This window comes from Aythya fuligula, chromosome 1 (assembly GCF_009819795.1).
Source record: "Aythya fuligula isolate bAytFul2 chromosome 1, bAytFul2.pri, whole genome shotgun sequence".
Taxonomy (NCBI): domain Eukaryota; kingdom Metazoa; phylum Chordata; class Aves; order Anseriformes; family Anatidae; genus Aythya; species Aythya fuligula.
Window position 1 is genome coordinate 75,481,401 of NC_045559.1, and position 24,146 is coordinate 75,505,546.

General features: G+C 38.7%; 1 protein-coding gene across 1 annotated transcript in view; it reads left to right on the top strand.

The window, feature by feature from the left end:
• ITPR2 (inositol 1,4,5-trisphosphate receptor type 2) overlaps window positions 1-24,146 on the top strand; it is a 266,820-nt gene that overhangs the window by 50,714 nt on the left and 191,960 nt on the right. Inside the window, 2 exon segments of the mRNA XM_032186220.1 lie at window positions 1,201-1,296; window positions 16,627-16,671. Of these exon segments, the coding sequence (XP_032042111.1) occupies window positions 1,201-1,296; window positions 16,627-16,671 (141 nt within the window).

Genomic DNA, 24,146 nt, shown 5'->3' on the forward strand with positions numbered 1-24,146 from the left:
TTTTTTGCTTTTTATAAATATTTTAGTACACGAAGGCCAGGATTCAGTGAAAATACTTAACCACAACATGAATCATTTATAGCCTCTTGATATCGTCATACATCTCTCCGTATCTATTGCTATTTTATGACGTTTGTGTAGGATGTACACTGAAGAGATGCTTTATTGCTGTGAGCATGTGGAGAGAGGATGTTTTCTTACTATATTTAGCTGTACTGAAATGACGAAGGGTCAAATTCAGACCTGATGTAAATGGTGCAATTTTTCAAAGCCAATAGAATTACGTTCACATATCCTGAGTTCTGAGTGCTTATATTTGAGTTCATGTGCAATATAGAAAATTGAAATTGATGACTGACAACAAATCTCATAAACATGAATGAGTCTATTCTTCTGCAGCAGGGCACATCAACATCTGTTTAGTTAGGCTGAATAAGGTTGTCTTTGAATGGGTGTGATTTTCAGATGATTAGCAGATACATTATTGTTTAACTGAGGAACATTAGAAACTGGTATGTCTCGAGCTCTTGCCATTATAGTAATGTAACTCCTGTGTCCAAAAGTTCTTAGGTGTTGAACTAATTTTGTGCATTTAAAACAAAGAGCTCCTCACTCAGGCAAATGGTAAGTTTTGCCTTCATTTTTTAGTAAGAACTATATTAAATATGCAGAGTATATTGTACTTACAGTTATTTTAGATTACTTTACCCCTTATGAGAGACAGGGACTGGTGGATTTGAAGATAGCAAATGACCTACAGGTCAGTCAAATTTTTAAAGAAGTAACTTGGGGTATTTAAATTGATATGGAGATATTTAATCACTTAAAAGAAAATTTATCAGAAATCCCCAGTGTTATCAAAAATGGAGCTGGTATAAACGGTTAAACACTGTAAGAGTTGGAGTTTTGCTTTTAAGTAGTACTCTAGTTATTTAAAGCAAAATTTGGCTCATCATGTTTGCAGTAAGTAGATGAATGAAAATCTGGAAAGTAAGCTGAGTCATTTTTCTGGCACCTAGTGAAAAATAAATGTAATGAGTTGTTATCTCTGGTGGGCTTAGTGTGAACACAGAACTCCTTTTTTGTGTTAGACTGTTTGTAATTATGTAGTTTACATATTTTTATTTGGAATGAGCTGTAAGAAATGACGGTGATCCAAGTATGATCTTGAGAAGCATTAAAAATCTGTACTTCTTACAGGTTGTCCATCATGATCCTTGCCGGGGAGGGGCAGGACAGTGGAACAGCTTGTTTAGATTTAAGCATTTGGCAACTGGAAACTACTTAGCTGCAGAGGTAAGAATGTCAATTAAACAAGGGATTGTCCTACTAATTCAGAACCACTGAATAGGTCCAGAACCATTCGTAGTTTCACAATGTAGGTCTCTGAAAAGATCCCACACAAGGTCTGGATGTGGACAACAGGATGTGCAGTGCTGTGTCACTCTTTATAGCTGTATTCAAGGGTTGCAAGGACAATTTTCTGAGCTACAGTACACTGGTAGGTGAGTTCAAGACAACATCTAACCTTAATTTCAACTGTGCTGTTGAATCTTTAATCTACTGTTTGTTGTCATGGTGCTAAGGCAGTCATCACTGTTGCATACGCATTTATGTTTAAAATCGTTGCATTCATTTCTTTCTCTGCCCTTGTTTGCCCTTGATTTTTGGAGTGCTGTTGTGCTCACTCAACTATTCTTCTTTGCTGGCTCAGACAACCACGTAGAAATTAAAGCTTTTAAGAGTGGAACTGAATGTAATCATTGAGCCTGATCAGAGAAGTGCAGACACTCTAGACTACTGTAATTCAGTCATCATTCCTTTTTCTCTTGCAGGCTCTAGACTTCTTGAAAAAATATTTCTGTTGTATGGATCTCACTGTGTTGGTCTCTTCAAACCAGCATGTAGCCCAAGGCATCTTTGTGATCTGTAGAAACTTGGGAAAAAAACCTGTCCCGTGTTATGTCATGACTTTGTGTCATTCTAGTGTGCTGTGATTCATGTGTTCTGCAGTCTTTTGACTAAAAATAGGAACTAAAAAAGGTTTGAAGAAACTTTTGCCCCATTTGAGGGAATAGGAGGTCCAGGAAGAGGAGGAGATCTTCCAGATTTTCTGATTATTATTTGGTACTTTATGTAAAGGCAAAATAGTGTTGTGACTCCCCAAAACAGCAGCGTAATATTCATAATATTTTTTAGGACACATATTTGTCCTTAAAGATAAGTAAGGCTTTTGACAGGCTGGAAGAGAGCAGATAGTACTGAGTTTATGAAATGGGAGAGCCTTGGATTTTTCTGTGGTTGCAAGAAGCCATGAACTTTTAAAGTTCTATCTAATCCATATTAAGTGTGGCCTATATTAAAGCTGTATCAGTGGAATTAAAAGTATTTTTTTCTACTGATTTATGCAAGTGTGTGCAGGATTGTCTCTGACTTATGCTTGCAAATATGAGTGTAAAAATTTAAAACCACAAGAGCCAGTTGTAAAACATGGTAATTAGGGAACCCCTCAAAAAAGGGCTTCTTCTAACTGGATTGAGTTAAATTTGCAGCAGTGCAACTTCTGTATGTAGAGAAGTCCTTCATATTCCCAGGTGCTGCTTTCACTTTCCAGCTCCTGTCACAGCCTGCATTTATTTCAGAGTCAGGGCAAACAGGGGCTATTGAGCCTTTAATTACTTCTAATTATTTCAAAGCCAGTATCAAAACATAAACAGTGGAGCACCAGGAGAGATGCTTACGGTGTTTTCCATCTAAGACTGAATGTAATTTGGATTGTTTCATTGATTTTGGTAGTCACTCACAGTGTAAGTTAAAAATTTAATGATCTCACTCTGAGTGAGCGAAGAGCATCCTCCCTGTAAAGGCAGTGGGCCAGCATGCCTTTACAGCTCTGCCTTGTGCTGCTGCCTCCATACTGCAGCAATATTCTGGTTTGGCTGAAGCCAGCTTGCTTTATTGTGCATTTAATATTGGTTAATTATAGCAAATTTTCAAGTAGCAACTAGTACTCCCAGTTCCATTTTTTTTTTTAACTTTGATTACAGTAAGAGATGCTCCTACTAGAAAGATTTTATTCAGACTGGCTAGTCTGGTCGAGAGTCAGAAGAGGCACTTTTTCTCTGCTGTGCCCTCTCTGTGCTCAAGCATGCTGACTAATGGGTTTCCTTTTCCTACACCATATCTGCTCAGGGATTTTCAGGAGAAAAGTCTTGAGGTGAAGAGCTGTTGCACTTCACTGAATGCAGAACCTAAGCCTAGGACCTCTCTACCACTGGAAAAGAAATCCCATCAGGAAGACTTGTAAAGTGAAGAGTACAATTGGTGCAGTAGAGTGAGAACTGGAAAAGCATTTGGGCTGAACAGAGGTGAAATGCTGTGACTGGAGAGCAGCATTAGTTACTGTATCTGTGAAGTGCAAAATACCTGCTGGTGGAGATATTAAAGGTAATGCTGTAATAAAAACCTGTGAACTGTATTTTACACAGTTTACGTGTTAGGTACAACGTACCGCCTAGACATCCATGTCAAAATTTACGAAGAGGCAGGCAGACACCAAATGTGCGTGAGCTAACTTTAAAACATTTAGACAAAGCTTACTGAACACTTATCTGTACTCTTGCAGCACAGCATGATTACTAATGGATTATCAACAGCGTCACACGTTGCCATGACTTGGTTTTGTTTAAGCTTCCACGATAAAGATATCTAGAGTGAAATAAGTACAAATAAGTAAACAAAATTCATGATTTTTTTTAAGTATTCTGCTGTTGGCTAATGATAAAATTTGTGCTGCAGTTTGAGCTATTGTAAATCAGAATTTATCACCTTTTTATAACCAGCATTTCCTTACCTCATCTTTCTGTAAACCAGATTGATGTGTACTGCAAAATTCTGCAGCAGAATCTTGAATGGGTCAAGTCTTAGACAATGAGCAGAAGTGTCTGTCACCAGGGTGTTTCCTTTGGCTTCTCTGAAGTTAGGCCTTGTACCTTATGTCTGTAGTGCTGTGCCTTCCCTTCTTCTCGAAGTCTTCCTATACCAGATTAAACTGATCAGCTTAATTTGTGGCTCAGTGGGTCTGACCCATGTAATGAAAGGATGTCATTGCAGCTTGTTAAGGCCAGGGGATAATCTGGGAACTAAGAAAGACCAAGATGCTTGCTGCAGCAATTCAGAAATTTCCAACTGATAAACGTAAAGGTGTTTAAATATTACAGTGATTAGTTTAAAAGAAAATTAATTTTGAGGCAATATTGCTGTTCAGTGAACAAAACATGTGAGTGCTTGTAAATGTAATTCTTGTAAACTTGAAAGAAAGAAGTGAGGATGTGCAAGTCCTAAACTACAGATTCCTAAGAATCACAGTCTGTCACCCAGTTTTAGGTACCTTCTAAAAGACGAAGGGTTCTTTGATACCTCTGACTTCTGATGCAGTTTCAACTTGTACCTTTATTCCTCTTTCCACATGGCGTTAATTAGGCTGATTTTCATTAACACACTTTGAAATTTCATAAGACCCATTAATACCATAAAGCAACGTAGACCCTACTACTGTGGCTGTGGCTAAGTCACTCTGAAGGACCCCTGCTGAAGGAGACCCAGCGGTGGGCATTTGCTGATTAGCTGCATCGTCATTCCACTACTATTATGTACAGCCTTTGATATGCTCTGACACATCAGATGCATGTATGCTCTCAGCCTGTTATTTAAGACATGGGATGGCTATGCTGAAGAAAGCGTTTCATGTTTTGTGGTAAGACTTTAGACATCTGGAATCTAGTAGGTGGTAATGTCTCCTCTGTTTCTGGTGTTTGGAAATCTGAAACCACTGGCTCAGACATTCCCAAAACATTGAAATCATAAAAAGGCAGAACTAATTATTCAGCTGAAAAATTAGGAAGAGAAGTTTTCCTCTGCTTGTTCTTTGGAGATAGTGGGAGTTCTGCTGTTAATGTCAGAAGGGATTGATTTCACTGAAAGCGTTGAGCCAGATCCTTAGTGGAAGATTTAGATACTAAGACACCAGTTAAGGTCCGGGCTGCCGAGTTTGTTTTTCATCTTCACCAAGTCAGTGGTCTTTTAGAAAAAAGTCTATAGAAGATTCTTTTTTTAGCCCTGGTTACAACAAAATGACCCAAGTTATTTTGAAGTTTTATATTTATAAAGAGCCACTGTACTGTTAGGTGAAAATTGAATGTTTCAAAATAATGAAGACTTTCCCAAAATTTTTAACATGCATGTACCACGTGTAGAATGTACCCAAGTCAGTCTGCATGTGTGTGGCAATGAGCTGTAATTTGCTTGAACAGCCTTTCAAATTCTGCAGGTTGGGACCACGCAGCTGTGCCTTTCTCATGACCACACATAACCTTTTCAATATTCTAATTGCCTGGATAAAAGTCTCTTTGAACTGAGTGCCAGCTTATTGATTGTGCTAAACCAGAATATGCACCTTTAATATTGTTCTCCATGTGTGCACCAGCTCCAGTTCTATCATTTCTAAACTGAATAAGTTATAACTATTAACACTTGCTGAGTGCAGATGTTAAACAGAAATGTGTGTGTCCATGCATACATGCACACACAAGAAATGCATAAATGGATAAGTGTAATTTTATGTTTAACTTCTCTGGTGAGATGGGTGTTGCTGAAATACTCATGAAATACATGTGTAAGTATCAAATCACATGTTAATCTCAGGTATTTCAGCAGATAATGGGTAAACCGTACACTGCTTGTGGAACATGGTGAACATGTACATAATCATAGACAATGCAGAACTTTTAAGGAAAAATCTGTAATAATTCTTTTTTACTTAGCTTGGATAGACTAAGACTAGACTAATATACCATATAACATATTAGGTACCTTGGCAAGATACAGCAGTGAATCTGATGAGGTAATTGTCTTTAACATGGGATTAATTACGTTATACTAAAGGAATTAAGATGATGCAGATAAGGTGGCAGCCTTAATGTTTACCTTCTATCACTGTATAAAATTGTGGCCATAAACAAGTGTTTAAATTGTTACTGTGTCTTCCAAGAAGGTGCATGGAGTACTGGTGTTTGGAGCACGTTGCTATAACGTTGAGCTGTCTCAGCTGATGCTTTGTAAAATCTAATCTATACCTGAAGTTCTTCTAGATTAAAGAGAGAAGACTGAGAACAGACTGGCCACTGTGATAGGTTGAAGCAATAAGCTCAGAGGTAATGGCAGAACCAAACATACTTTTCCTTACTTGCAGCGTGGTTCGTTTGCTAAACCAAATTGTTGCTCATACAAAGAACCTCATTCAGAAAATCTCTCAGGAGTAGCCTTGTCTTTGAAGGTAGTGGAATGTGAGCATTTACGTGCTCAAGTGTCAAGGGTCTTTCAAATACGGATGAGATGGGTTTGGCTTTTCTCTGGAAGTTTTCAGCTGTGCAGCCACTCCTGCAACTTCTTTGAACACTGTAGAACTCAGTGAACACTGTAGAGCTCAATGAAACTTTTGACTTTTGCATGTGAATACGCTTCCGAACAGCTTGTATAGGATAATGGGTCTGGCAAGGTCTTTGATACTTATTCTGGTGATGAAGGAGTCACAGAGCTAAACCTGTCCTCTAGCTAGCTGCTTTTGACAAAGGTAGCAATCATCTGATGGGTGTCTCAGATGCATGCCCACTGGAAAACTCATCTCACTTTCTTACTGGGTTTGCTTGCTTCTTCCCGCAAGAGTGAAGTTGCAGGGTTTAAGCCATAAAATGTATCAAGACTGACTAGAGTTTTGTTCTAAGCTTTTTTTTTCTTTTTTTTTTTTTTTCTTTCCCTAAATCCCATATGAAACACACACACTTTCAGCTTTGGGGCATTTTAGGACTAGATGCTCAATGCAGTTTTTTTTTGAATGCAGGAATGATTAAAGCCAGTTTGCCTGAGAAGTACTGGGTTACATATGCATGAGATGAAATGACAATTATATGAATATTCTAAATTGAATAGGAAGTCCAATCCAAACCACCAGAGATGTAGTTCAGTGATAAGAGCACTTCAGTGACAATGTAGGCTTGTGGAAATATCACGTTTCTGCAGGTATTTGATTGTGGTCTCATGACACATTATGCTATCCCTGAGGTTGTGTTGGCACAGACTGGGGTGAGATGGGGAGGGAATAGACAGTGCTGTAGGTTGGATCACTGAGCTAAGACATGGGGGCACAAGTGTTTTAGGTAGGTTAGTGGGAACTCCTAGCATCAAAGCTAGCATTAAAGGTCCTGCCTTGTGGGACTGTGAGCTGGATTTCACCTTCCTGTAGCGTAAGGTACTTGCTGAGAACTGTTGAATAAATGATCTATTAAAGCTCTTTGTGTGCCTCTTGTCTTTCCTGAATAATTTCTTCATGTATCATGTCACTCTACATTTCATTCTCTTAAATGTATTTCTGTCTTATATCTCCCTCGGTGTTAAAAATCTTAGCTTGCCATGTGATTTATATCATTATAATATGCATTTATCTGGGTAGACAAAGCCAAACTATTTGTAATAAATTTAATCCTGTTGTAATAATCACTTGATTTGGGTCATGGTGAAGATAGCCAAGACATGTTCAAGTTAATACTAATAAAAAATAATAATTTCTTGCCTTCTGACCAGCACATAGTAAAGAAGTGGAACTTGCTGCCACAAGAATTGAAAACAAAGCACTTAATGAGATTTTCAGAAAGATTTGTATGAGTAATAGCTTCCTCAGCATTAGCTAAGATGAAAAAAAAAATGTGAAAGGGAAATCAGTTCTTAAACTGGAGGCTGTACACCAGGATTAACTCCATGGAGCCTCGGAGAAACTTTCTCTGTAGTTTTAGGGACTTTTTTCTTTCATCTTCTTAAACAGTGGTGGAAAATGAGTTACTGCATAGGATTTTTATTTTTATTTTTTAAATGCAACTGAGATTAAATGTGTGAAGGCCATAAGTTAGGCCTTTTGATACCTAAGTTTTGGAGATTGGAGTACTGGCAGGTATCTTTTGTGTTCAGGAAGCAAAAAGTGGTATTTTTTTTAGGGTGGCATGGAGGCAAGCAGTAATGCAGATAGTGTAAAGGAGAAAAGCACAGTGGTAAATTTAGTGTCGTTCCTTCTGCCTTTAGAAATGGTAAGGAAAATAACTGGATAAAAATGGGCTTTTAACAGATGTGCATGTACCTTTTGCTCAATGGTAACAGTTTGCAAACTACAGAAGGTACCAGGAGATGGCAGCATCCACCAAGGCCTTCATGCATCTGCTCACGTTTAGTTTGTTGGTACTGTGGGACCTCCTTACCTGGAGATTGCTTCAAAATCTTCCTTTGGAGTCTTTTTTTCCCCAAAGTCTTTGTTAAATGTTAATAGAGTATACAGATAGTTCCATTTTGTTGGGCTCAGTGATTAAAGGGTCTTGTAAGAAAAAGGCACGTGAAGGTGAACTCAACACTGTGAGCCCTATTTATGCTTCTCACTGTCTCATAGGAGGCACATGGTTTTGTTTTAAAGCTCTGTAAGGACTGCAGAATAATTTACAGTTATGTGTGAAGAGATGGAAGAGATCCAGAGACTAAAGGAAGAGAAGAGATTACTGATTTACAGGGCCAGTTTAACCTGACTTGAACGTGGCTTGTTGAAGTGACAAAGTTAGAAACTGTTAATTTAGCAACACCAGGGCCAGGTTTACAAAGGTTTTTAAGAACATGGGGGATGCAGCTCAATTTCTTGGCTCAACTTGTTTCAAGCATGCTGGAAGTTAGGAACAGCGTTCATTTGCATGTTGTCAGTGTGCATATACCTTCAGAAATCCAGATCTTTGAGGAAGGGTTTTTCTTCTGGCATACTGGTTTTGCAGTGGTGGTCTGTGAGCCTGTGTTCAGCTAGACCTTTTGGGTCCTATGTGGAGTTGGCTGCATTTGAGCAGTGTTTTTATGGGTGATCTGAGCTGTAGGAGAAGAAATAGGAAGACACAAACACAGCACTTGTCATTTAGTCATTATAAGGACTGTTTCTGTTATTAAAAATACAACATCTGCTGGTATTGCATTTTGATGTGTTCCAAAACAGTAAATGTAGACACTTCTGTTCTATATTGCATTTTATTTCCTTATTATTTCAGGGTAACTTGAGAAGATTTTATTAAATTATATTAGTGCCTCTTTTTCTTTATTTTTGGTGCTTGATGAAGGTTTGTAAGGCTTTTTTTTTTTTTAAAAAAAAACTCTAACAGTTTCAGTGATGTCCAATTCAGTCATTCGTAGTTATTTCTGGGAGGGCCACTGAAAGTCACAGGGAATATTAATATTTAGAACATAACCCTTGAAGAGATGAGGATTTATTTTTTTTAATACCAAAAGATAGGCCTGCCGTTGCTTATACAGCAACTAAAAATGCCTTCAAGATGACTTATCCTTTAATCTTAGAACAAGAGTGAGCAGTTGGCTCAGGAAGGTGTCGGAGCCTATTCTCATTCCTGTTTTTGACAAGCAGATAGTTTAGTCTCAGCGGGGTTCCCTTGCAAAGTACCTGTGGCCACTTAAGTTGGCAGCATGGGGCACCTGAAGCCAAATGAAGGATTCATGTCTCTGAGCCCTACCTGGAAACTCATCTGATCTGCTAAGACAGGGCTTGTAAGCAAAACAGCAGCAAAATGCAATCCTAAAATTTTGAGATCTTAAAACTTTCCTCAGATTATGATTGTCAGGAATTTAGCACCAGATGCTGTGGCAGTACTGAATGAAGCTTATCTAGGTAGAGTTACAGCTGCTCTTTCTCCAGCAAGTTAATAAGATGGCAAGAGTTTTTGAATACCACTGAAGTCTTTGAAATTATGTGAAAGTCCGTTTGGATTTATTGAAAACTATTCAGTATGACATAGCAAAGAACCAAGCAAGCCTAATGAAGATGAAAGATTTGAAAAGTTGACTGTTGTGGTGGCTTTTTTTTCCTTAAGCATTGACCTTGTTGGTTGGGTAACAAATAGGCTGAGTGTTAATGGGCTGGCTATGGAATGGAAGCTATTTTTATGTGTTTAATTAGAACCTTTAATTCTTTGTTTAATGCTGTTTTTAGTCAAGTTATTAAAATGCTCTTTTAGCTGAAATTTGGCAGTCTGATTCCTTCACTGAAGAGATTTTAAATATCCTTTACCTAGTCATAGTCAACAAAATTCGATTAAAATAAGCGTGAGTATTTTTTTCCCAAACTCCCCTCTCACCTAAGTAAATGAGAGTCCAAAAATAGGCTGTTTGAGTACTTCCCTTGCATCTCTGTCTAGGAAAGAAGCATTTAATATTAATATGAAATTCCAAACTGTTTGCCTACAGTATAGACTGAGACTTAAAATTCACTTGTTGGACTGTAAAGCATATTTTGCTTTGTGTCGATGCAAAACAAACAAACTATAAGAAAAACCTAGAGCAGTGTATTAGCGAGAAGTTGTTCTACTCAATAGTGAAAACTCAGAGGAGATAATGCAACATGAAATCTTACGTATTTAAAACTTTAAGGAATAATTTTGACTGCCTTTAATGATCAGTAGAGTTAAAAGAGTCTGGGACTTACGGCACTCGATCTAACAGGATAGATACCTCTTAGGATTAGCAGGGCACTTATATTTTCTGAACACCAACTACCAGAAATAACACACAAACACATATTTGCAAGTTGATACTTCCTCCTATGCAAACTTTACAAGAGAAAGATTGTTGTGAGGACAGTAGGCAAAAATTCAGGAATTTGATTCCTTGCTCTTCTACAAACCTCCAAATAATTTTAACTAGAAATGGTTAAACACATTGTGTGCATCTGTTTTCCAACTGTTAAAGCTGGCTTTTGTTATGTGGTTGTCAAACACATTGGGGACCTCCTGGTGCTCCCACAGTATGAGTATATTGGTATATATATGCATTCATACATCTTCTCTTAAGTGCTACCATGGACAAAGGCAGAACCTGAAATCTATCTGAGATACAAGTTTTTACATACCCAGGAGGACCATCTCCAACTATGAATCCAGCCTTCAGGCTCTTGCAGATACCCTGTGTAGATCACAAGCTGGGAATTTGCCCTGTTACACAATTGCAAGTAAATGCTAGTTCTGTTTAGATTTAAAAGAATGTATTACTTTCTCTTCAGGTGCAAATCTTTATAAAAATGCCAAAATAGTCAATGATTTTAGTGTTTAAAATATGGTCTTGCATAGTTGTGGCAGCCTTGTCATGGTATTGACTGTCCCTGTTTCCTGATGAGTTTGCTAGGCTGCTTTGAAGTGCTCATCTACGCTAGGCTGCTTTGAAGCGCTCATCTACGCTTGCCCTGTAGATGAAGTCCAAGATGAATTTAGGTCCCAGTTACTTCCTGTGAGCTATACTGTGCAAATTACATTGGCAGTTACAGTGGTACTTACTGTACTGCTGGTGATAGGACCTTAGTACAAGGAAAAGCTCATGTAGCGTGAGTCAATGTGCACTGTTGGCCCACGCATATAAAACCATGTCTTCCTTGGTGCTAGAATGAAAAAGAAAAAACAAGTGTGATAACCCCATTTTCTGGAGCTTAGTGTATTTTATTGGGCTGGAGGATGTGTAGACTTGGATCTGGGTTCATATGTATAAGTAACTGAAAAAGATCAATTATCTGTGGTGTCGTAAATCCTTGGTGTTTGAGCTGTGACAGGAGATTACATTAGCATCGCCAACTGTAAAATCCCTGTAACAGAGATGGGCTTTTATGTGGCAGTGGAGTGAATGACGAACAAAGTGCTATCAGTTACCCTGACCTACCATCTCATGTAATCTTTAGGCCACATTGACTCCATCACTTTTTGCCATGTGGCCATTTCACTGCTTCACTAATGCTAGTTCTCTTTTGCTCTTCTCTGGTTACTCTCTGCTAGTGCAGTCTGTGTTACTTGATGGCACCTCTCATACCACCATGTAGTTATTGCTATTTACTCAGGTGGTTAGGTTATGTGGCCTTACATCATGGATGAGCATTAGGATGATATGGTGAGTATCATGAGCTGGCCATAAGATGAAATGATCTTTAATATTGTCAGTCATGGTGAAGCTGTACTCTCATTTGTGATACTTCTTCCTTCCATATCTAGGAAAAGGCAAAATAAACAAATAAGTATATATAAAGCTCACCCTATGTATGTTGAAAAAGAAGCAGTGGATGATTAGGATTTGTGAATTATTCTGTATTGGAAAAGAAGCTGTTGGAGATGCACTCCAAAAAAAAAAAACCACACACAAAAACAAAACAAACAAACCCCACACAAAACCCAACAAGCACATAATGGAGCTATTATAATAATGATTTATATAATTTACTTGCTTGAGCTCTGCGGTTTAGAATGCATCATGTTTTTTCTGTGTATTGACTGCATGCACCTTCCAGTGGTGTTTGGCTGAAATATACAGTATTTCAGCTATAGTTCAGGAACCCTGCAACTCCAATGCGTCCGATAACCCCAAAAAGCATAAAGACTGCTAAGCTGAAATGGACCCATTTTAGCATGGTAGTCTTATTTGCTTTCTTAAGAACTGAAAAGGATTTTACTAAATTTCATTAGCAATAAGAAAAAAATATTAATGTTGTTATTTTCAAGGATTCTTTTATTTAGAAGGCTCCTAGAAGAGCATAGAGGTGATACTATATAAATCAGAAAAAGCAGTAGGTTTTGGACCATCAGTGTGTCCTTAGCTCCTTATGTTGTACTTGGTTATTGAAAAGGACTCAGAACAGGTATAATATGCCATACAACACTACATGATTTATGCCTCTCTACCTGGAGAAATATAGTATAGGATAATAGCTAATAGTCTGATTTTCAGAGGTGTTCAGTGGCAACAACCTCAGCTGAAATGAAAATAGCGCCTGCTGCACTGAAAAGGGAGCCATTAATGTCAGCCCTAAAACTGCATTCCATTGTGTTTACCATTTAAGGTCAGCGTCTCAAACTTTTTTTAAACAAAATCTCTTTAGCTTTGTTGTTTTTGTTACAGTGGGGCAAGAAGAAAACATTACTAAGGATGTACTTCATCTTTCATTTGAACCTTCTGTCTCTGTCAGCCTCTGTCCACAAGAGAACTAGTTTGGAAATTTGAAGACAATCTCTTTAGTCATTTTTAAGTTGGTAAGAAGTGGCGTGGGAGAGAGATTTTCCTTGTGTCTCCTGTTGTAGATATATATTTTTAAAAGCATTATTATATTGAGGGCAAACAGTTGAAGAATAGCAAGACTCAAGGCCCAGCTCATGCTGAGTAGACAACTGTATTCACGAGTGCTTTAATGAAACATCATAGACTTATTTCATTTGAAGATACAGTCCTCAGTGCACAGCTCTCTGTGCTGAGTGTAGTGTCAGACCTGAGATGGCTCAGACTTTTTCTGGCTTGCTTACAACAAGCAGAATTTGAAGGTAAGGTTAAATTTAGCCTTCTGTACCTTCTATGCACCATTGTTGAAAGTATGTGGTCTTATGTGACTAAGGAGCACTGCTTAATTATTTTCTCTGCTGTCGGTGGAATAACAAAAGTTCAGAACTCAGCTTGGCTATCAAAATGGGCAACTAGGATTATTTTAAGGTGCTAGGTGAACAAAAGTAATGCTGAAAGAAGTGTGAGAAAACTAATAAAACTATATGAAAACATTTTTTTCATATATGTACATAAATATGAATGTGTATATGTGGATCTTCTAGCTGTCTGTTGTTCAGTGTTCATCTTGCATTTCTGTTGCTGTATAACATAAGTAGGTGGGAGCTGGAGATAGGAAACTGTGAGAATGTCATGGAAGAACAAAACACAGTATTTGGGATAGGTGTCAATGCAGGGAGGAAAACAGGCTCTAAATTAGGATTGTGAGGGTAATGGTAGCTAATGTGAACACTAAAATTAAAGCAGGAGAATAACCCATTGTTCGTTTCTGTGCTAACGCATCAAGGCATGACACAGAGCAAAGGTATTTTCAGTAAGTTTGGGAGAATCTAAAAGTTTTCCTTCTTCTTTGGGTTCATTATGTGGAGAGGAGCTGGATTTTTGGGGTAAAGGGATATAAATGATAGAATATCAATAAGACCTGTGAAAACTTGATAAAAAAAATAGATAAAAACAAACAAAGAAAACAACAAAACAAACAAACAAAAAACAATCACAGAATCATCTAGGTTGGAAGAGACCTCCAAGATCACCTAGTCCAACCTCTGACTTAACACTAAGAAGTCCTCCACTAAACCATACCACTAAGCTCTACATCTAACCATCTTTTAAAGACCTCCAGGGACGGTGACTCAACCACTTCCCTGGGCAGCCCATTCCAGTGCCTAACAACCCTTTCAGTAAAGAAGTTCTTCCTAATATCCAACCTAAACCTCCCCTGGTGCAACTTTAGCCCATTCCCCCTCACACTGTTTCCAGGTACATGGGAGAATAGACCAACCCCCATCTCGCTACAGCCTCCTTTAAGGTACCTATAAAGAGCAATAAGGTCGCCCCTGAGCCTCCTCTTCTCCAGGCTCAACGATCCCAGCTGCTCCTCATAAGACTCGTTCTCCAGACCCCTCACCAGCTTCCTTGCCCTTCTCTGGACTGTCTCAAGCACCTCCATGTCCTTCTTGTAGTGAGGGGCCCTAAACTGAACACAGTACTCGAGGTGCGGCCTCACCAGAGCCGAGTACAGGAGGACAATCACCTCCCTAGCCCTGCTGGCCACCCTGCTTCTTATACAAGCCAGGATGCTGTTGGCCTTCTTGGCCACCCGAGCACACTGCTGGCTCATATTCAGCTGACTATCAACCAGTACTCCCAGGTCCTTCTCTGCCAGGCAGCTTTCCAACCACTCATCTCCCAGCCTGTAGCTCTGCTTGGGGTTGTTGTGTCCCAGGTGCAGGACCCGGCACTTGGCCTTGTTGAACTTCATACAGTTGGCCTCAGCCCATCGGTGCAGCCTATCCAGATCCTCCTACAGAGCCTTCCTACCCTCAAGCAGATCGACACATGCACCTAACTTGGTGTCATCTGTGAACTTACTGAGGGTGTATTCAATGCCCTCGTCCAGATAATCGATAAAGATATTAAAGAGGACCGGCCCAGCACTGAGCCCTGGGGAACGCCACTAGTGACTGGCCTCCAACTGGACTTGGCTCCATTCACCATGACTCTTTGGGCCCGGCTATCCAGCCAGTTTCTAACCCAACGAAGCGTGCGCCAGTCCAAGCCAAGAGCAGCCAGTTTCTTGAGGAGAATGCTGTGGGAGACGGTGTCAAAAGCGTTGCTGAAGTCAAGGTAGACAACATTCACAGCCTTTTGCCAATCCACCCAGCGTGTCACTTTATCAGTAGAAGGAGATCAGGTTTGTCAAGCAGGACCTGCCTTTAATAAACCTATGCTGATTGGGCCTGATCGCCTGGTTGCCCTGCAAGTGCTGTGTGATGACACTCAAGATAATCTGCTCCATGAGCTTCCCTGGCTCTGTGGTCAAGCTAACAGGCACACACACCCGCACAACAAAAACAAACAAGCAAACAAAAAAACATCCTTCACAGCACTTTTCTGTGTAATGTTAAATGTATGACAGTTATGTGGTATTGAAAAATTTTATTGGGATTCATTCAGCTTGCCCTGTGTAATTCACTTTTGGGTCTTCCCTTCGCTGTTAATGCTAATCTCATGCCAAGAAAATGGCTGTACTTACCTGTAAGATGTACGTACACTGTCATTGCTTAAAAACTGAATTACCTTTTATAACTATTCATTTTGGTTCAAAGTTTTCAATGCTTTGAAGGCATATCCTATGTCAGGGAATAAATTAAATATTGAGGTAAAAATATTTCATTATGTAAGCGAAATCCTGAAAGGTTTTGTGTCCAGCCAGTATGTAGGTTCATGTGTAGTTTTTTTATTTGAGTATATGTCTGCCTACATAATCCCTCATCTTTTAGTTTACGTATTCCCCTTGTCAAAAGTAAAACCGTATTGAACACTTTTAAATAGTAATGCTTTACACTTGGTAGTAGTGTCTTTCATCCAGGCATCTCATCCTACTTTAGTTATTAATTGATGTTTGATAGTACTGGTATGACATAGAAAATATTATCACCTTTAATAATGGTTAAGCAGAATCACATAGTTAAACACTTGTCTATAGTAGCATTGCCATTCCTGTTTCAGAGGTGTTTATTCTGAGTTATGTCTTCCTGTAAAATCTCAGTAGACTTGAAACGTGTTAGTTTTTGTCTCAATGCATCTGCTCGAGGTCAATCCTGAAAGTGTTTGTGTGTTTGTAGGGATGATGGGATGACTGTAATTTGCTATGTTTAGATTAGCAACTATCTGTGCTTTCTGTCCATCATTTTTTTTTTAATTTAATTTGAGATTCCTCCCTTGAGTTAACAACTTTTATTGTATGATGCACTTTTTTGAAGTGAGGATGTAGCCAGTAAGTTGCTCAGAAATTGAATCGGTAATTCTCATACTGTTTTTGCTATACTAGTTATAAATAGTCCACAATTCTTTTTTAGGGTAAATGCACAACTGAGTACTGAACCAAACCCTCTCCCCTGTTTCTGAAATGTCTAAAAGCTGTCAAGATAGTTTTTGATTTCTTTTCTTTTCCAGCTTAACCCACACTATCCAGAAGGTAATAATGGAGGAAAAGCTTTGGTAAGTTAAATTTACATGTTGCATATAATCTGGGAGATACTGTATCCTTAACCTAATAAAGTCCAACATATGGAAGTCCTTTGTGGCTTTCGCTGTAGTTACATGTCACAACCGCTGGGGTTATCTTCTGTATCCTGTATAGGCTAGTGTGCAATTCAGAACTGTTGTTACAGAAAGTTTTCCATTGTGTAAAGGATGAGATAGGAATCTTATGCAAATTATGCATCAAATTGGCATTAGTTAGAATTCAGTTCTGCTTAGAAACTGCAGACAGTAAGCATATTAATACTTATCAAATCAGGCATGCTACCTTATGACAAAAACACCACCACTCTTCAGCAAGTAAACCAGACAAGCAATTCTGGTTACTTATGTACCAGCATCAATTCAGAGGCTCTGCTAGTGGAGATGAGCCCCCCCAGAGCACGTTTGTCAGTCAAGCATGGCCCTAAATCTGAAGACATGCTGAGACTCTTTTCATTACCAGTATTGAGTACACGTAAGGAGATATTCAGGCACAGGCTTAGGCTGAGCCATGCCAAACTTCAGGAAACTCTCACATGATACCATCACAAGGACCTAAGTTGTCCTTGCTGCAATGCGGATGGGTTGGATGTGAAGACAGATGCTTCCAGGCAGTCTGTAGCTATTACAGGTAAAGGTATTTGTCTGCTTTTACAATGCTAAGAGTGTGCTTGCTAATTCTAACTAATGAGGGAATCTTATTCTTAAACAAATAGTCCAAGAAAGAATCATTCCTCCATCACATTCATGATATTGCCAGGAAAACACTGAGATCTTCTTAGAAAAAAATCTATTCGATTTATTTCTGTTTGCCTTCTGGCTTTTGTTCTTTTAACAGACACGTTTTCAAGTTTTTCTCTGGATGGGGAAGTTTTTTTTTTTTTTTTTTTTAAATGAAAACCAAAATTCTTACATAATAATTTGCCTCCAGCACTGCAATTTTAATAAAAATGGAGACTGTTGTAAGAGTTGCTAACATTGGTTTTCTGCCTTATGTGGTATTTGGTATAAATAGTAATATAGCAGTAACAGCTCAGCTGGCCAGAGAAATGAGAACTTTCTCTCATGAAAATATAGGAGTTCCAACAGTTGTTTCTCATTGGTACTGGAATGACATTTGAAGCCCCCAAAACTTTCTGACAGAAGTCGAGATAAGGTCTAGAACATCCACTGAATACGGTGCTTGCTGTAAGTGCTTGGGTTCATGCTCTCATGCTGTGAACAGTGGAGCTGGGTTCTCATACATCTCATCTGCATTAATGTTTTAGTTCACATCATGATGGCACTTCCTTAATTGAATCACCTAATTATTCCCTATTTAAAACACTACGTTTCGCTTTGCGGAGCAATCTCAGAGTGTGTAAACTTGTATTCTGTTGATCAAATTTAAAGGACGCACATCTGGAATGTATCTAATGTGCTCTAGGCTCTCATGGCTGCCTAGCCCACAAAACTAGGTTAGAGCTAATCTGAATTAAAACATATGAAAAGATGTGTAGGGTAGATGTTAGATCCTCATCACAAAGGGCCCACTCCTACTGTACCATGCTGTAGTAATTTGGATATAATATAGAGTCTGCAATTGCAGCATTTCCAGTTCATCTAAATATTCTCTGGGCTGGGTAATTAGAAGGAACAAGAGTAATATGAACATGAACGTTGAAGGCAACTGCTCTAACAGTTTGGCGTAATCCTCCTGAGCGTTGGTTCCAACCAAAAACCAAGACCAGAGAAATTTGATAAGGCAAATATTGTCTTTGAAAATGTTATCAAAACTGAATGACAATCAAAACTGGTTCTCTGTGGAATTTTACTTTACACAGTCAGCACTATCATGTGAAAAACATTCTGTGAAAGAACAGCTGATAAATTTTGTTAACACCATCCATATAAATCCAAGCCTACAGGTGCTTTTAGCATGCTAGAAAATCCTTTGGATCCTTCTCTCCTTTACAGTCACATTGGAAATACCATGAGTCAGCACTGGCTATTTTAAGTCTTCATCCTGACTTCAAGCAACTTGAGTAGCCAAGCTTCACATCCCTGTGCAGAAACTTATTTTACAATGATGGTGTTTTGAATTGTCCCTCAGAAGTGTGGCAGTCTTACAGTATTTGGAGTTCTTGAAGGGTCGTCTATGTCAGTCTTGTATCCAATATTCATATAACATGGATCACATAAGCTTTTTCTTGTACCATGGTTTTCATGTGGCGTTTCTTCAGCCAGGTGATTGCCTGACTCACTGCAAAGGCATCATCTTTTTCATTTTTTGAACAAATTAATTTTGAAGTACTGCCAGTGAAGTAAATCTGCTCTAGAGGGGGGATGGAAGTGGACCTACCCCAGCATAATTTGAAGTTAGAGCCATAGGAAAATGGAGAGGCATACTTGAATATCTTCAGATGAAGGAAGAAACTGAGCCTGCAGGTCTGTTTTGCTTTTCATTGCTAGTCTGATGGATAAAAGGGGTACCAGTTCCTTCTCTGCTGGCTGGGTTTTGAAGGAGGCATAGCCATCTGTGTGTTTTGTGCCAACCTTTAACTATAAATGTGTGACAGGGCTTCTTGTGCATGTTCACTGCCCGGTTTACAAGTCTCAATCACAGTTGCTTAGGCAACTGTCAATTTTAGGAAGCAACGATGCAGAAGAATTTTCTATGGTACAGTAGTGGCCATAGGCATCTCATTCTGCTTAAGTCTATCTTTTATGCCTTAAGTGACTAGAAGTCTAAAAGGGTTTTGGCTGCTGAGACCATAAATATTGCTGGAAGTGACTAGGACTTTTGTTCCCAAGCTGTGTTTGGGCTGCAGTTCCTTGCACATTTATGGGCTGCTGCTTGAGATTTCAGCCAAATTGTCTGGTGAAACACTGCTTTGATTTCTGGTAAAATTTAGCCTTGCATTGAGTTGATTAATATTCTTGTATGTGTTTTTCCCACATCTAAATTCCAGAAGATTTTTTTTTTTTTGTAGCATGAAGACCTTTCTCTGATTTAAAGGCCATGTTGGGTAGGGAAGGGTAAGAGGGACTTCTCCAGCTCTCTAGAAGACTAGGAGATTGTAACGTATAGTGCATCAAAATGCAGTGCTCTGTTATAGTTTCCATTAAATCCCAAATTGGTGTATCTTATGCTGCAAAGTAGTCTATTATTTCCAATCACAGAAATGTACAGCATCTAGAAGAACACCATAAACATTGGGGAAATGATGTCAAGAACAGATGGGAACGTAGCATTTGTTAGCACCTTAGTATTAAAAGGCTATCTTTGGATAGCTATCTTAGCTCCATTCATCTGCAATTTTGGGAGAGAGTGCTAGTCCTAACCAGTTCCAAACTGTTTTTTACTGTTGAGATTTTTCTTAGGATTGAGAGTGGTATGCATTTACTTTTCTTGTAATGAAGTTGGACAGTTTTGCCATGGGTTTCTTGGTCCAATTTGACATACCTTTTGACTTCTTCCTGTCTATATTTATGAATGCCATACAATGTTGTGATTCAATGTTTTCTTTCTTGCTTCCATCCCAAATTATTTTTTCCCAATAAACACTCTAAGTTCTTTTTTTATTTACCTTCCAGCAACTAAGTTTGTTTAATTAAAATTTCATAATGTGTGTCACAGGTGATGCAGTTAAAACAATTAAAATAGGTTTGGGGATTTTTTTTTTTTTGAGGCTGAAAAGCAATCTGAAAAACATAAAAATAAAAATAATCAGTTTTAAAATGGCAGTGTCTCTGCTTATATAAAGCCAGCAGTCAGACCACTTGAGAGGCTCTGCACTCATGGGGAGAAGGGGAGACACAGATGCCAGCACATTATTATTATTATTCTGCTGCTGCACACAGGTCTGAATCAGCTCTGAAAACGCATACATTGTTTCTTACAGAATGTCTCTGGCTCTTAACAACAGAATTGCAACGTGATGTCTCTGCTAAAAATGCGATGACTCACAAATGAGTCAACAGCGAAGGTGTCATAGAAGGCTAACTGCTGTGCTGTCTGCCAGGGCTATGTAACATGCAGGAGCAAGGCTGGCCATTAATTTCCTCGACTTTTTTTCATATAGCATTTTTAAATCATCTAACCTATGGAGTTCTGTTCACATTACTGCTTTGTGAAAATGCTGGTTTGTAAGAGCCTCCTAAACTGGGTTAACATACTGAGATACCACAGTGTACTAGATTTAACAGGCATTTTCAGAACTCTGGTTGCTATTAAGTTTAATTTCTGCTGAAATCTGTAGTGCAGTGTAAGGTATTCATTCAGGAGTAGGGCATTATCCTCGTCTGTCTCTATGCCACAAGAGGTGTCTTTACCAATTGGAATTGTAGATTGGATTTGCATTCTAAAAGGAAAGGTATTCCTGGTCTGACATGTTTTTATATTATTATTTTTTCTCCAGGGTTTTTTTCTTCACTTTTTTTCGCAGGAAGGCCCTTTCATAAACAAAACTCCACGTAAATCTGAAGTTTAGGTATGATACTTAGTTGAGATGAATAATATGGGAGCATGGGGTTGGTTACAATTACTAGCAAATTATATTAAGAGCTGTGAAGAAGGCTCATCTCCAAGGCTACAAGTCCTAAGAAAGACAAGCCTGATTATTTTGCCCCTAATTGCAGTATAGGTTTTGTCACCAATTATGCCCTTCAAATTGCAAACACTGTATGTTTGTGCTGGATTTATTTTAAAGCTTCTTTTTTAAGTAAGTGTGATGCACTGCAAGTCAGTGGTGGTAGCCCAGGAGTTATGACATTTGCTGGTAGCCTGGATCAGTATTGCCACTCTTCACCAAAAGGACTGTTTGTTTTCACTAAGTATATCTCCTCTGAACTCTCAACCTTTGCTTTTCTAACACTAGTCCCTTACCACTGGCTATATGGCAGGGGCATTTTCCCTTATACCCCCTGGCAAAGTCCTGTTGTACATGTGAGTAGTGTACTTCTAGTTGAGTGGATGCTTGGGTTTTGTTAGGCAGAGTAGGCTGCCTCTGCTATCTGCACCATATGGTTTTTAGATGGAAAAAATCATCTCTTTTGGAAGATGAAGGTCCAGATCCTGCCAGGTGGTAGAAAAACGAATCGGCATTTCCCAGATCCTCATGGGTCATTTAACCAGTGAACTACAGAGTGAGGTGATTCCACCATCTTCACTGTGGGCATATATCTAATTTGAATTGCTACAACTTGTGACCAGTTTGTCAGTAGTATGGGACAACCAAAACTATTTTTTTTTTCCTTAATGAATTTACTATTTGGTGGAATTGTTTTACTCACAGTTCTTGCACTTTTTCTCTGTACTCCTAGCAAGTAATTCACCTACTTTTTTTGGAAAAAAGTCTTGGGAGTGCTTTCTTTGGCTGCCACTGACCCTATCATCACCACCATCTCTGAAACTGTTCATTGGCTTCTTCTTCACACTGCTTTGATTTGAATTTTTCTTTCTGTGAGTTCCTTTGCACAACCGTACCTTTTCTTCATTGAATCAGTTTTTGCTGGCTGCATCTGCCTGTATGCTCGTTTCTTACCTGTGCAAATGTCATTGTTTTGTTCTGTTTAGGAATGCAGTGCTTCTTCTGTACTGATCATATTGTCTAATTCATTTGAAATATTCTAATTTTTTCCTCTTCTTTCAACTTCCTTGTATAGACTCATCAGCAAATTTAATAATGGCTAGACTAAATGCAGGTTCTGATGTCTGCTTACTGAATTTAATCTTGAGAAACTTTCTGTGTACGAGCATGTATGTTCTCACACGTGTGCATGCACTCAGATGTAAATTCAGACATAAATTTAAGTCTGTATTTTCATATGTGATGGCTGTATCTCTATCATGCACTCCCTACATGTATTGTTTTCAGAGCTCTCAAGGTCAGGGTCACTTTCCATTACTTTTTTTTTTCAGTGACTAGCACATGGCACTCATTATGAAGGTTGGGTTGTGAGGTGTCTGAGATCCTAAAATTAAATTATAAAGAGAGTTCTGAGGTTTTTCTGGAGTCCAGTTTGGAATTATTATACAGCTGTTGTGTGGGTCTGCTTTTGCTCAGCTAAGCTTTGCATTGCAGTTAGCAGTATTACAGACACTGTCTTTCCCTCTGTTGAGAGGGACTTTTCATTTTATAGACTAGAAACCAGCTCTTGCTCATATGGCAGGTTTGATTTGACAAGTGCCAAGACTGGTTGGCTGGATTTAGGCCTAATGAGCTAACTCCATAGCTCAACAGCATCTATACAATGGCTGGGGAGACTCATGCCTGAGCAAAGTCAGCCCCAAACTGCAGGATGAACCTCCCTGCAGAACTAGTGGTTCATTTGAACTACTTCAGCACAGGAGACCTGCCTTTCACTTTGCTGCGTGTCATAGAAACCTGCACGTGTGTGTATGTGCTCATTCTTAATGGCCTGTTGGGAGTGGTCAGGCATTCGGTAATGAGTGAATATAAAAAAACTTCACAACATGGAACAGAGTATGGTTTCATATTTTGGTCTGTGATTTTTCCTGGAACTCTAGGGAAAAAAAAAAAAATAATTTGAAGTGTCCTGCCTTTTTGCATACCATCCTTTTCAGTTTGGAAATTATAGTAGAGTGGGTAGGTTCTGGGAAAACCTAATTAATTTTGGATGTAAGTTATGGGAAGTATTAGCAATTTTGGATGCTGTTCTAAACTGTCTTGTATTCCTCACTCCTTTACTGATGTCTTGAATTTTAAATAGATTTTCCAGTTTTCCAGTTTGTTTGGAAATTTGGGAAGTAGATTTTTGTTTGATGCTAGACTCTCACTCCTACCTATTAAGCTCTTAAGAGCATTCACCTGTAGTTTGCCTGCCTTCCCACTTTGGATCTTATCCTGAGTTTGTAAAAAAAATATATATGGAAATCACCAATGTTGGTGGACAAAAAATTTTGCTATTTTCTCAATCCTCACATACAGGTTAAGTTTCTATGTGTGATCTTGTTTAGTATTTTTTTGGGTCTGGGGTACAAGAGAATGTGAGGACTGCCAGATGAAAGTTTGCTGTTCTGCAAGACACAGGGGATGTTTCTCCTGTCTCAGCAAGCATTCCTCTCAAAAATGAGTGACAATACTCTAATGACTAGATGAACCTAAGTAGAATTTTTGAGACTATTTCTTCCTGTTTTTTTCTTACTGTTTCTCCTTTGAAAAAGTAATGGGATGGAAAGCTGGCATTTTCTAGGCCTGATAATGAAAAAAATTGATGTTTTGGAAGGATTCAAAAAGTGCCTTGAAATGAGATGATAACTAGTTATTTCTTACTTAGATGAGTTTCACTCATCTTTGATTTTGTAGCATAATTGGCAATATGAATAATCAAAGCTTTGCCCTTGATTATCCCTTACAGTTGAGTTTTAATCAAAGTACTAATGCAAACAAACGAAGTACAGTCTAGCCTCTTTGCATTGTTTTTTACATCTCTTCCCTAGAGGTGCA